Source organism: Prunus avium, chromosome 7, assembly GCF_965620075.1.
Source record: "Prunus avium chromosome 7, drPruAviu1.hap1.1, whole genome shotgun sequence".
Classification (NCBI taxonomy): domain Eukaryota; kingdom Viridiplantae; phylum Streptophyta; class Magnoliopsida; order Rosales; family Rosaceae; genus Prunus; species Prunus avium.
In genome coordinates this window covers 22,323,496-22,336,640 of record NC_142290.1, presented here as the reverse complement: position 1 = coordinate 22,336,640, position 13,145 = coordinate 22,323,496, and the positions used below count along the sequence as shown (strand labels likewise).

The following is a 13,145-nucleotide window of genomic DNA, read 5'->3' as shown; positions in this document are numbered from 1 at the left end:
TGAATGTTATGGTGGTCATCCGCATTCCTTATGTTTATAAAGGGGGTCCAGTTTTATATAGTGGGTTGATGTGTTTGTATTAGTTCTTGCTCTTGACGTTATGTGAGAATAAATACCCTACAAACAGATACAATTAAAGCTATAATTTGATTAATACATATACACTTTCCAAATAAGAAGTCAAAACACACAGGCTTGAAAAGAGTCGTTGAGGCTGAGACATCAAATTCAAATAGATCCAATCCACCACAAAATGAAAAAGAAAACGATTTGGCACTCCAATCCGCCTTACAAGCTAGTTCTCAGTAATTTCAGCTTCAAAATTGTCAAATAGTCCATGAAAACTTTATGCAAAGATTAAAAGCAATAGATAGGAATTAGTTCTAATTTATGTTAAATACGGGTCATGTAACATAAACAACTACAGTAGTATCAGAATTTCATTTCACTTGCCAAGTTGGAGTGACTTCTGTTATGCAGACGCCTCCACCTTTTGAAGGTTCTTTGTTTTTTCCCATGGTCTATGGGGCTTGGGGACTTTGGCAGAATCGACCTTTGGGCATTTTCAAGCATTTCCCTCTTTACAAATAACATGGACGCTTCAAAAGAGTCGAATCTTCAGCGTATCAACTAAATACCTCCTTGACAAAATTTCAAATGTTTTGTTTCTAGACAGGCCAGCAACTCATGAAATCGTAACATGCATTTCTTCGCCAACTTCCGCAAATATTTCATCCACCCTTTTCAAAGAGAAGCAACTAATCAAACCTTTAAAACATGAATTTGCATCCCGGTATTTCATTTTTGTGCGACTTAAGAAACAATAATTTACGGTACGCAACTGTGCAAATGTTATCAAAATAGAAATAGAATGTCTGAAATGACCTTAGAAAGTAACCAAGATCATTCTAACCTGTCAGAATCTATGTTCACCTCTGCAAGCCATGTTGTTAGATAAACCTGCAAAATTAAATTGGTTTAGAGGTACTGAAATCTATAGCAAATATTAGGACTAAATGATATTGTCATCTCTCCAGGCAGCATATGCAGCTGCATTTAAAGTAAACATACCTTCCCCATCTATATGATATTTCCCATCTTAATCATTTTAGGTACTCTCCAAAAATGCTTAGGTACTGTTAAGTTTTACTGATGATGTAAGGGATGTTTTGCATTTCAGAATGTGAGGCCTAGTGTTGATGAGAACCTCCCAGAGGAACTGAATATCATCCTAACTTTTATTGTTCGACTATAATGGGCAATTTTCTATTTCACTTAGGTAAACAACTATTTGAAAACGAATAAGAAAACATGTTGAATCTGCATCAGTCTACTGGAAATTCTTTCCATCCGAGAAAACTGTTCCATATTGTAAATCCTAACTAGAAAATTCCATATGTATTGGGTAAATGCGAAAATAGAGGCGAACCCATTTGAGCACAAACATATTTTACCAATAGCTTAAATCAACGGCAACCATACCTGCAAAACATCATGATCTGGCTGCTGGTTAAATCGTGCAGCTGGCATTTCAGATTTCTGATCATTCAATCTTGGATAGACTGGCTTACAAGTTTCCTCAGAGTATAAGTTACATATACTCAAATCACTAAATTCTCCCGGATAAAGCTCATCTGACCAATGCAAACTGTTTAAAGGTGGAACTTTACAACTAATGGATAGTAACTCCACCACTAGCAAACGCTGCACAAACCAAACAGCACAAACAAGTAATAAAGTGACAACCAAAAAAAAAAATGTAACTAAGAACATGCTGAAATTACCATAGAAGCAAATAAGCAGCAACTTACCTTCAAATTTAACTCCAATATAAACATCTGGACAAGCTCCTCTGCCACTTCTTCTGAGATTGTTCAAGAATCACAGTTCACAATCATGTGGAACTTATATGACAGTAGCTTTATACACATACAGATTTTTTACTTTGTTGCAAAATACCACAATCACTCTTTTGCTGACTCTTTTACTAACCGTACAGTACCAAGGGACAAATGTTGCTAGTAAGGCAAAGTTTGGATTGAGACCCTTCATATACTATATTCCCTTTACTTGTCCTAACCCATATTGTCTTTTGTCACTTGGGATTATTCCCTAACCTCTCAAATTAGTTATTAACAAAATGGCGAGAAACTCATAAAAAAATTTGAACCTCTATACCATGCACGTGTTCACATAACTACGCAAGGTAAATTGGAATCTGAAAATTTTCAAGCAACAAAAACCTTCCACATTGTGACAAGATAAACATAATCTTACGTAATGACAGAGCATAATTTTGTATTTTCCTTGCATGATATCATCTAATGCTATTGTCATAAATCGAGAGTTAGTTCTTGATTTTCTGCAACCACATGCTGATTGTGTATATTATTCCTAAAAACTAACAAAGATAACTAATTTGGTAGGTATATCGGAGGTAAAGCCATTTTGAATCAAATGTGTTTCCATGACACAATTAATAATAACTAAAAATTAATTTAAAGAACTGAACCCAAAATTAAACTGGGTTAATTTCAGTTGAATAAGAACAAAACATACAGGCATGACCAATCAATATCATATAGAAAGACAGTATAGATGATCTTTAATTTAACTAACCGAAGCAAGAGATCGTCCAAAATTTAAAGACTGGAATTCCACCACCATCCCCAGGATCATTCTTATCTTCGGAATAGCCAGAAAAGTGTACAAGTGGGCTACTGCTTGCGCCTTTGAGAAAGCATTTCATGGATCTACTAATGTTAACCATGTGAATTACAACTGAGACCTGGAGATAAAACAATGCTACGTCATAAAGATCCTTGCTTATTATTTAATATGCAACTCCACGTCATAAAGATGATAATCACCAGAGAAGTCAAACCAAACTTATTTTTTTTTGAAAAGAAACAGTATTATTCAAATAGGATAGAGCGAAGAACACGAGATGGCCAAGGAGGCCATCTTACAAAACAGAAAGAAAAAGCTCTGCACTACAACACTACTGCTTTCCAATCTAGGTGGATAAGCTGAAAGCTGATATCCTTAAATTCTACAGAAACAGAGGCCCAAAGAGATGCCCAGACTCGGATACGATCCCATATCATCTCTACCTCGTCCCCCATCACATTCTCAAAAATTCTCCTATTCCTTTCCCCCCATATTTGCCAGAAAATTGCCATCATGGCACAGTTTCCCAACACTAAACCCTTCCTCCTCCCACCAAAGAATCTGAACCTGGCTTCCAACACCTCACTACAAGTTGCAAAGTTTCCCCATGTTATCCCCGTCTCCCGGGCTAGCTTAGCCCACAGGGACGAGGCAAAGGGACATAGCAAAAAGAGGTGATCCACAGATTCATTTTCTTTTTTGCACAGGACACACCAATTAGGAGAGAAATACCAGCTGGGTCTTTTCCTTTGGACCAAGTCGCATGTGTTAATTCTGCCTTGAGCGATTAGCCAAACTAGTACTTTTACCTTAGGGGGAGCTTTAGATTTCCAGATTACAGCTGGAGGGAAGCAGAGATTTGGATGGGGATTTACCATCAGGTGCCTAGTAAAAGAAGTACAGGAGAATACTCCTGAGGGCTCTAAGTTCCAAACTCTGGTGTCGCATCTACTAAGAACCAACACGACCTGTTCCAATCTGAAAAGTAGCTCAGATAGTTCCTCTATTTCCTCATCCCTTAGGTTTCTACGGAACCCAAAGTCCCAGCTTAGTGGAAGGGCATTCCTGTCTATAGAGATGTCTGCGATTTTGGCATTTTGTTTACGAGATAGTCGGAAAAGGCGAGGGAACCTCTCCCCCAAAGTCGTATCTCCCAGCCACACATCTTCCCAAAATCTTACTCTTTCACCATTTCCGACCTTGAGGCGACAACAAGCAGCAAAATAACCCAAAACTTTGATTATTTCAGTCCATGGACATCGGCTGGAACCTACCGATATTATTTTAGAGTCCCACCCATTCACCTGTAACCCATACTTACTCTTAATCACATCGTACCAGAGGGTATTGGTTTCATTTTGGAATCTCCATAGCCACTTCCCAAGTAAGGCCTCATTACGTTTCCTTAGATTTCCAATCCCGAGTCCCCCATTTTCCTTTGGTAAGGACACTACCTCCCATTTCACCAAGTGGTTCTTCCTACCTTCCTCCACACCTTCCCACAGAAAGTTTCTGATTGTCTTCTCCAGCCGTTTTGCCACACTAGCTGGAATTCGGAATAGTGATAAATAGTAAGTTGGTAGGCTGCTCAATACTGCCTGAATTAGAGTCAATCTTCCCCCTCGAGATAGAAACGCCTTGCTCCAACCTTCTAACCTTCGTTCTACTTTCTCTAAAACCGGGTCCCAAAAAGGTAAGCTCCTAGGTTTTCCCCCAAGAGGCAGCCCAAGGTAAGTCAGAGGCCAGCTTCCTTTGCCACAACCTATCTCAACGGACAGGCCCTCTACTTCACTGTTTTCTGCATTAATCCCAACAATTGAGCATTTTCCTCTATTTATTTTCAGACCAGAACACAAGTTGAAAACCTCCAGAATATTTAGAAGATTGCGAAGATTTCCTTCCTTGTCAGATAGGAAAAAAATAGTGTCATCTGCAAACTGAAGGTGTGAAACCATCACCCTATCTCTTCCCACAACCAGCCCCTCCACCAAACCCCTTTCTCTGGCCCTTGTGCAGAGTCTGCTCAGTGAGTCTGCTACCAAAGTAAACAGAAAAGGAGACAAAGGGTCTCCTTGTCTGATTCCCCTAGAGGCTCCAAACTTTCCCCTTGGCCTTCCGTTTAATAAAACTGAGTAGTTTGCAGATTGAAGGCACCCTTTTATCCATTTCCGCCAAGTCAGACCAAAGGCCTTTTTTTCCAGCACATAATCCAGAAAGCCCCAATCAACATGGTCGTAGGCTTTCTCAAAGTCAATCTTGAATACGAACCCCTTTTGCTTCTTCTTTCTCGTTTCCTCCACCACCTCATTAGCAATCAATACCGCATCCAAAATCTGCCTATTCTTTATGAAGGCACCTTGCGTTTGAGGAATGGTGTCCTCCAACACCTCTCTCAAGCGCGCTGCCAAGACCTTTGCTATGATTTTGTACAGGCTTGAGATCAAGCTAATAGGTCTAAAATCGCCCACTTTGAGTGCTTCGACCTTTTTAGGTATTAGGCAGATGTAGGTCTCGTTAGTAACCCTATTCACCACACCTGACTCATGAAATTCCTCAAACACCCTCACTAGATCGCCTTTTACGATCGACCAGCAGTGTTGAAAACAGGCCAAGGACATACCGTCAGGGCCTGGAGACTTATCCTTCCCGCACTCGAAGACAGCTCTTTTAATTTCCTCTTCTTCAAAAGGTCTTTCCAACCATGAAGCCTTCGTCTCCTCCAAGGCACTCCAGTCTAGACCATCTAGTCTAGGCCTATCCCGGTCCTCACTTGAGTATAGGTTCTTGAAATATAGCAATATTTCCTGTTCTATTCTGCCATCATCCCCAGTTAAGGACCCATCTGCCAATTCCAATTTTTCAATTAAGTTTCGCTTCTTTCTGCAGTTTACAATTCTATGAAAAAACTTTGAGTTTGTGTCCCCCTCTTTTGCCCACACCACCTTTGCTCTTTGTCTCCACATACTCTCTTCTTTGAAAACCAGCTCTTCATATCTTAGCCTCAACTGAGCTCTTTCCTGTCTTCCAACTTGTGATAGATGGCCCCCCTCCTCCATTCGGTCTAGATCCTTAATTCGAACCTCTGCTTGTTTCAATTCAGAGTTCAGCTCACTGTTAATTTCTTTACTCCAAGCCTTCACTCTATCTTTCACAGTCTTTAATTTCTTCATGAACTTGAAACCTTCCCACCCTTGTTGATGCTCTTCTAACCACCATTCTTTGAATTTTCCTCTGAAGTCGTGCTGCTTCAGCCACCAATTCTCAAATTTAAAAGGTACCGGTCCCCATTTCTTTGCATTCAGATCCAATAAGATAGGGCAGTGGTCAGAGATTACCCTAGGGAGAGCCACCAGCTGCGGAAATAATTCCTCCCAATGTGGATTGAACAAGAACCTGTCCAACTTTCTTAAAACTGCATTCTCCCTCATATTTGACCATGTAAAAGCAGCATTGTGAAGAACTGGATCACATAGGTTTGTCTCCCTTATGAAGTCATTAAACACAGTCATACTCCTTGTGATTCTTCCCCCGTTAGATTTTTCAGATGGGGATCTAGTAATATTAAAATCTCCTCCAATGCACCATTTCGAGCCACATAACCCATATAAAGCAGCCAATTCTTCCCACAGCAAAATTCTTTCTCTTGAACCGTTTGGTCCATACACCCCTGTCAGCCACCACTCTTTTCCTTCTGTGTCTATACAATTGATGGAGGTCGTGTATGAGCCCACCAAAGACTCATTCACCTTAATAGCTTTTGTGTTCCACATGACTAGAATCCCTCCTGACGACCCGCAAGATGGGGTAAAGACCCATTCCTTAAATCTCGTTCCCCAGATACTTCCAATTAATTTCCGATCAATGGACATCTTTTTTGTTTCCTGGATCAACACAATATCTGCACCCTGCGTCTTTAGCAGCTTCTTGACCACCTCTCTTTTTTTCCTCCCTCCCAAGCCCCTAACATTCCAGCTTACTATCTTCATTGGATCACTGAGTTGCTGCCCTCTTTTCCTTTCTCTCTTTTCCTTTCATAACTCACCCCGAATTTCAGATTTTCCAATTCTCGTTTTCCTTTTCTTTTTTTCACACTTTTTCCATCTTGGTTGTTCTCTGTACAGCTGTTCTCTTTCGCCCATCTCAGGTCCATATTTTCTAACATTGATTCCAAGATTTTCAGATTTCCATTGTGGCCACCTTCCTTATTCTCAACATGTGTTGAGCCCAGCTCCTGATTCATCCCCTCTTGCTGGTCTCCCTTCTCAAGAAACAACTGTTGTAGGTAGTATTCCCCTGTTACTTCTTCCCCCATAACCTCCAAATCCACTGTATCTTCGTACTCAGACACCATCTCAGAGCTTGAGGATTCTTCCTGATTATCCATTTCTGTGCAGTTGCCCAAATCCCGATCTGATTCGAGTCCCGAATCTGACCCTGGATCCTGAGTCTTGAAATAGCCGCCCATAAACTCCATATCAGTTTGTGTTTCTGCATCTGATAGGTCGCAGAAACTTTTCTGAGTTCCATCGATGAGGCCAACTTCCTCTTCATCAGATCCCTCCTGTTGCACGAAACCATCTACAGAGTCTTTCTCAGAATGGTTCAGCACGAGTGGCCCTTTTCTTTTACTTTGTTTTTTTGAGCCACCTTCCTTAATCTGCTCACGTTGATTTCCAAAGCTGTAGGGGAAAGCACGTGCTAGACCCCTTCCTTTGCTTTTGTTCTGTCCAAATCTTGTAAAGAATCTTGACTCTGATGTAGGGGACTTTAAATCCACCCACTTGCTTCTCAGGCCCACTCCAAAGTCACTGTTGCGAGTGGGCTTGTTTGTTGGCAGCAATAAAATATCATGGGCTTTCCAAACCTGTTTGTTCTTTTCATTTTGGTGACTTAGGCCCATTATCCTCCCCCTGCCTTTGGGCCCAACTTCAGCTTCTCTGCTGCCCAAGCTGGTATCTTTGAACACCCCTCTGTCCCTAACTTCCACGTTGTACAATTCTTTTGATGTTGCACGCGACTGTTGGTTAAGCGTGCATGTTTCCATGTTGCTGCCACAAACCAGTGGTGGTATCCACGTGACCTGGAGATCAGCGGACCCGCATGCGTTTCTTTTTCCTGTATATCTGCCATCTATCGAGGCAGCCTCGAAATAAGGCCCTCCTTCCTTTGTCTTCTGTTTTTCCCGGCGGTTTGCTCTGACCCAAGTCGGCGCCGGATTAAAATCCAGTGGGTTATTACGATCTGGCTGGGATGGTCTTATCGCTGGTGAAATCGGTCTGATTTGAACATAATACACCTCATTTCCTTCTGCTAGTTTGAGTAATTCGGGTAAGAAACCGACCAAGTTCTTCCTGACTTTCAGTTTGGCTTCAAAGAGATATTTCAGCTTCTCCGTGTTCCAACTCACCTCCAGCAGACCCCCGCAGGCGTCACCAATTCGTTCAAGGTACTTTTTGGACCACCAATGAATCGGAAGCCCAGTGACAGCAATCCATCCCCCATAACTTACCACTTTTGTTATGTTATTCTTCAAACTTTGCTCCCAGCACCATAATAACACCTCTGGTTGTCCATCTATCTTCAACTTACTTGCTCTCCCTACCCTTGTTGCCTCCTCCTTACTGTTGCAAGCGAAAAAAGCTCTGTTATTTTGGTATGGAAATAGCTCTACTCTGAAATGGAGCCAGCTTCCCAAGGCTTTTTCAATGTCCTTCCAAGTCTGGTGTACTACTTGTCTTTCACAGGCTACCACCCAACTCCAGTTTTGCATTTCTCTTCCCGTGGCTGATTGGGACAAGTTGTGTTGTTCCACTATAGTATCTGCCTTCTCCTTTTCCGCTTTTGTTTGCACCGCCTCCTTGTATGACTTAGTTGTGGTAATAGTTCTAGCAGCCGACTCATTCTGGTTCTCTCTCCTAAACTCAGGTCCACTCTTTAAGGCGGTTTCGCCGAATAAGACTATCTCTAAGCTTTCCTCCAGTTTTCTCCACCCCATCCCTCTTGTACCCTGTGGACATACAACGGACGATACAACTCCATGCAGACATTTCGACAACCTCAGAAAGTGTCCGTTCTTATTGCTTGATTTCTCCATCCACAGTTGATAGGAGTCTCCTCTAAATTTTCGAAAGAAGCTCTGTTCCCCCCTACCCACAACATCTTGTATCTGATTTAAAATCCACCGGGCACATCCCAGTTCGACGGATATGTGGAAAACTTTCTCTTTGAGTCTCTCACTAATCAAAATAGACCCCCCGAAAGATAAATCATCAATCTGAATACAAAAAGTTTTAGCTTCAATCCTAAAAACTCTAGGGATGTGTCTCACACTCCTCACTACCCGGTCTCTCCCCCTATGCATGATAGGAACTAGTCGAAGATATGTTGTAAGGCCTCATTCAAGTATCATATTTACGAAGATCGTCAAACCAAACTTATTATTCAGTAACTTTTAGGTCCAAAGTGCTTATCTGAATCATTTTGACATGATCTTGAAAGAACATTTGATGTACCAATGTGTTATTCTAAAATTAATATCCTCAATGTTTGAGTCAAAACAAGCACTATGTGCTGTCTACTTTTAGATTAGATAATACAACTCACTGATTATATAAACAATAAGAAGTCATATTGTCAAGTAGCAGCTAGATTCTAGTTTGTTATAGTCTGAGGTTGTGAACAAGTCCAACACCAGAACCAGACTTACTGTATTCTTTGAAAATGTGGTCACATGATGTAAGTCCCACTCTAAAATAAGAACAGAATATTTTCCTCCTACCAGGAGTTAAGCACTTGACAATTTCAAGACGTAATAAACTACGATGAAAAATGTTTCTTGTTCCTCATCCAATCTAATTTTTCCCAAAAAAGAAAAAGAAAATAAAGATGTGTAAATTCTAATAAAACAAGAAAAGAAAATAAGACGGTAAAAGAAGAAGATGAGTACCATGTGTTTATATGATGATAAAAGTTTGCCTTGATGAAGCACCTGAAACAAAATTAAGTAAGTAAAGTAGCACAAGATGTACACTAATCACGTTACAAGAGTTGTAAAAGCAGTCAAGTAAGTAAAAGCTTGCTTGTTACTGTTACCTGCTGCTTAAACAATTTCTGAGAAGCTTTCTTTTTTATATTAGGAATATCCCTCAAGGCGCCCAACTCCATGGAAGGCATGTATCTGAAAGAATCAGTAAATATGAAGCTTTTATGCAAAATTATGGATTTTTAAGCATGAAATTGAATTCCAACCATGCCCCAGAACAGCACATGGTCTCCATAATAAAAAGGCATGTATAAGTAGAGACTGGAGAGTAGTACTTTAGAGAAAGATAGGCGTTTACAAGAGCGGTGGCATGTGATCGTGCAGTAGAAGAAGAAGATGCCCATTGTTGTCTGTAAGAAGCTAATTTGGACCATTGATTTCTCAGGTTTCTCTGTGCAGTGGGTCTCCATAGCCTTGCCAGCGGTGTTGCTAGTACTGATGACGGTGAGGGGCTTTGGGTTGGGTTTTGGGGACATGGGGTTGCTGATTTTGGAGAAAGCGGAGGAGAAGAAGAAAAAGAGGAAGGGGTTTCTGGGCATAAAGTTTCTACTGTTGGGGGTTCAGTTGGGTCCACCGTTGCCATTGAGTTACAGTTAGTTGGGTTGGGAGGTGGGTGAAGAATAGAAGAAGAAGCTGTAGCGTGAAGTGACCTCTTACACAAGTGAGTCGTCGTGGCACGTGCCAAATATTAGCCTTAACTGCAAAAGGACCAATTGATAAATAACAAATAGTTTCAGATACTAATAAGGAAAAAGGATTCTTATTAGACCACATCTACATTGGAATTGTTGTGAGACAACTGTAGATGTCAGTAAAAATATTAAACTAGAGCAAAATAATCTAAACCAAACAACTTCAAGGAAAGAATACAACAGCAAAAGGCTCATTCAAACTAGTTCTTCCTAAATAATATCAATAGAAAAGGAGAAATTATAATACAAAAAGTTTGAAGGATAAAACTCATTCCAAGAACGCACGGCCTCATACAAGCTGCAAATCTGTTTTACCTTTACCAGATTACATGACCAATTAAGTAGAGAATAATAAAAGGGGAAAATATCACTGAACCTTTAACAACATGCAGCAGAGTTCTTATAACATATTCACCTATTTATGAGCATTATCAAAACCATGATTCAATTTTCTACTCTCAACTTTTTATGGTCAAGATGTGTTAGTAAAGGAAACATGAGCAGGAGAGAGTAAAGAATGACAACACAAAATATCATTTTGTGTGGAGAGCTGATATGTACCATGACTTCTCTGCCTCCAAGGTTTATAATCCAAGTTTTGAGCCGCGACTTACTTTGAGACAAATATTTGATTACAAATTAGAAGAGGTTTACATTTCCAGGTGATTTCCTCAATCTTTCTTTCTAGCTGTGAAAGCTATTTCTCCTAGCTAGCAACCTTTGATACGTATCGATGCCGTATCGGTGACGTAACCGATACTCGCATACCCCTAAAAAGTGGTGTATCGGTGTAACATAGCATTTATTAATATCTTCCCGGTGATTATTAAAGAATTATATTTGGAAAGGATCCTACTAACTACAGTTAAGTATTTGACTATATATACATTAAGATTCAAATCTTTTAAATCCAACAGAAGGGAAAAACCAGAAGATCACTCAAATAAATTAACCATGTTTTGATGCCCACTTTAGAAATTACAATCGACAGATATAAGGTTATAAGTAGATGAGAACTACCTCTCTGTCAGTCCAGAAGAACATGACGCAAGTTCTTGATTGTCTCCTGCTGCTCTGCATATAGTCCAACGAAGGTGCTTATAATTTCCAGAAAGCTATAAATGAGCAATAAAAAAAAAACCAGACAACTAAAAATATAAGGTTCTTGTGCTAAGCTTTGCTTTTCATGATATAATGGTTGCAGTAAATAATGGACAACAAGTCCATCAAAGACTAGCCATAAGGTGGGGATCATTTTAGAATTCAAAGACTAGCCATAAGGTGGCCCACGCGCTGGTGGCTTGAGTAAATTTCCGAGGGCGGGAATTTCTCATTTCACCCTTCAACACTTATACTTACGCGATCAGGACAACTAGGGGAGCAATTTATTCGACTGGGTCGACCTCCAATTTGGCCGGGAAATGGCCGGAAAATTAATCCAAAAATTGGAAATTTTCTAGGTTTTGAACTGAGTTTCAAACTAAGAAAATCGATCTTAATAACCTATAGAAACAGCAAAAACACGAGGAGAGGATGCGATTTCATACCTGGTTCGAAGCAAAACTTCGCCGGAATTGCCGGAAACGTCGCCGGAAAACTGGCGGAACTGCCAGTCGACACAGCCGCTGATCCTAGCGTTTTCCTGCCGGGAAATGAGGTGGGATGGGTAGAGGAGCTCGACGCCGTTCTAATGGGACCGGTGCCGTGGCCTGAGGTGGCTGGACGTCGGTGAATCAACGGCGAGAAGAGGTGACGCCGTCGGGAGGAGAAAGAATCAGGAAAGGGGGGGGTGTGTGACGCACGCCAGAGGGAGGGTGGAGTATTTAGGGGTTTTTTTTTTTTTTAATAACAATTTTCAAAATGACCAACACGTCCTTTGGGTTTTTAAATCTGTACGGGTTTGTTACAACTCGGAATCAAGCGTGCCGCCTGTCTACGAACTCGTATCAACGAGCCCGACACAACGGCACCACTCAAATCCCCAAAGTCTTCCCCGAACAAAAAGTCAAATTTAAAACCATTAAAATATTTCTAGGGTAAAATTGTCTTTCATTTGAATATTTTATTAATTAAATATTAATTTAAGATCGGGTTATTACACCATAGGAGAGGAATTATGTAAAGAAAAAGAAGATGAATACAGAACAAGAGAGAAGGAGCAAGAAGATGCATATTGGAGAGAGAGAGTGTGTGTGTGTGTGAGAGATTGATGCCTAGAGAAAAGTGAAGAGAATAACATGTGGAGAAGATAGTAGAGAAGAACCAGAGGAAAACGAAGATGAAAAGAACAGATGATTTTTCATGTAAAAAGCATGTTTTATTTTTTTCCTAGCCTTTAATTAAACCCTAAACCCTAAGAAAAATTAGTAAATCAACACCTCAGATTATAAATTAGTAATGTTTACTCATAATCAAGTTACATCCACTGTTTTTATATGTACTTCACTGAGAGGATATGCATTTCTTTTGGGAGATAGAGAAACACTTGAAAGCCTCTCTTTTTTACAGAAAATCTGGGGAGAATACTGATTATATATATTAAGCCCATTAACATATATACAATCTTACTTCTTTTGTTGAATATTTTTGTATCAAACTTGAAAAAGTGTGATTCTTTTTTTTATTTATGTATATACAATCTTTCTTCTTTTGTTAAAAATGAATAATGAACTAGTTGGGCTGATAAGATTTTACTTTAGAGTTTTATTAACGGTATGTAGACACAAAATTAGCTAATCCAC

At 40.1% G+C, this 13,145-nt stretch overlaps 1 protein-coding gene across 1 annotated transcript; it reads right to left on the bottom strand.

Moving 5' to 3' along the window:
- Window positions 1–254: 254 nt before the first annotated feature.
- Window positions 255–12,232, bottom strand: LOC110762255 (uncharacterized). The gene is made up of 10 exons (XM_021964862.2): window positions 11,952–12,232; window positions 11,425–11,478; window positions 9,988–10,410; window positions 9,763–9,847; window positions 9,617–9,658; window positions 2,620–2,788; window positions 1,812–1,864; window positions 1,483–1,704; window positions 914–960; window positions 255–740 (listed from the first exon to the last, which is right to left on the bottom strand). The coding sequence occupies exons 3-10, from the start codon at window positions 10,293–10,295 to the stop codon at window positions 686–688; spliced, it is 981 nt and encodes a 326-aa protein (XP_021820554.2). The 5' UTR covers window positions 10,296–10,410; window positions 11,425–11,478; window positions 11,952–12,232; the 3' UTR covers window positions 255–685.
- Window positions 12,233–13,145: the final 913 nt, after the last annotated feature.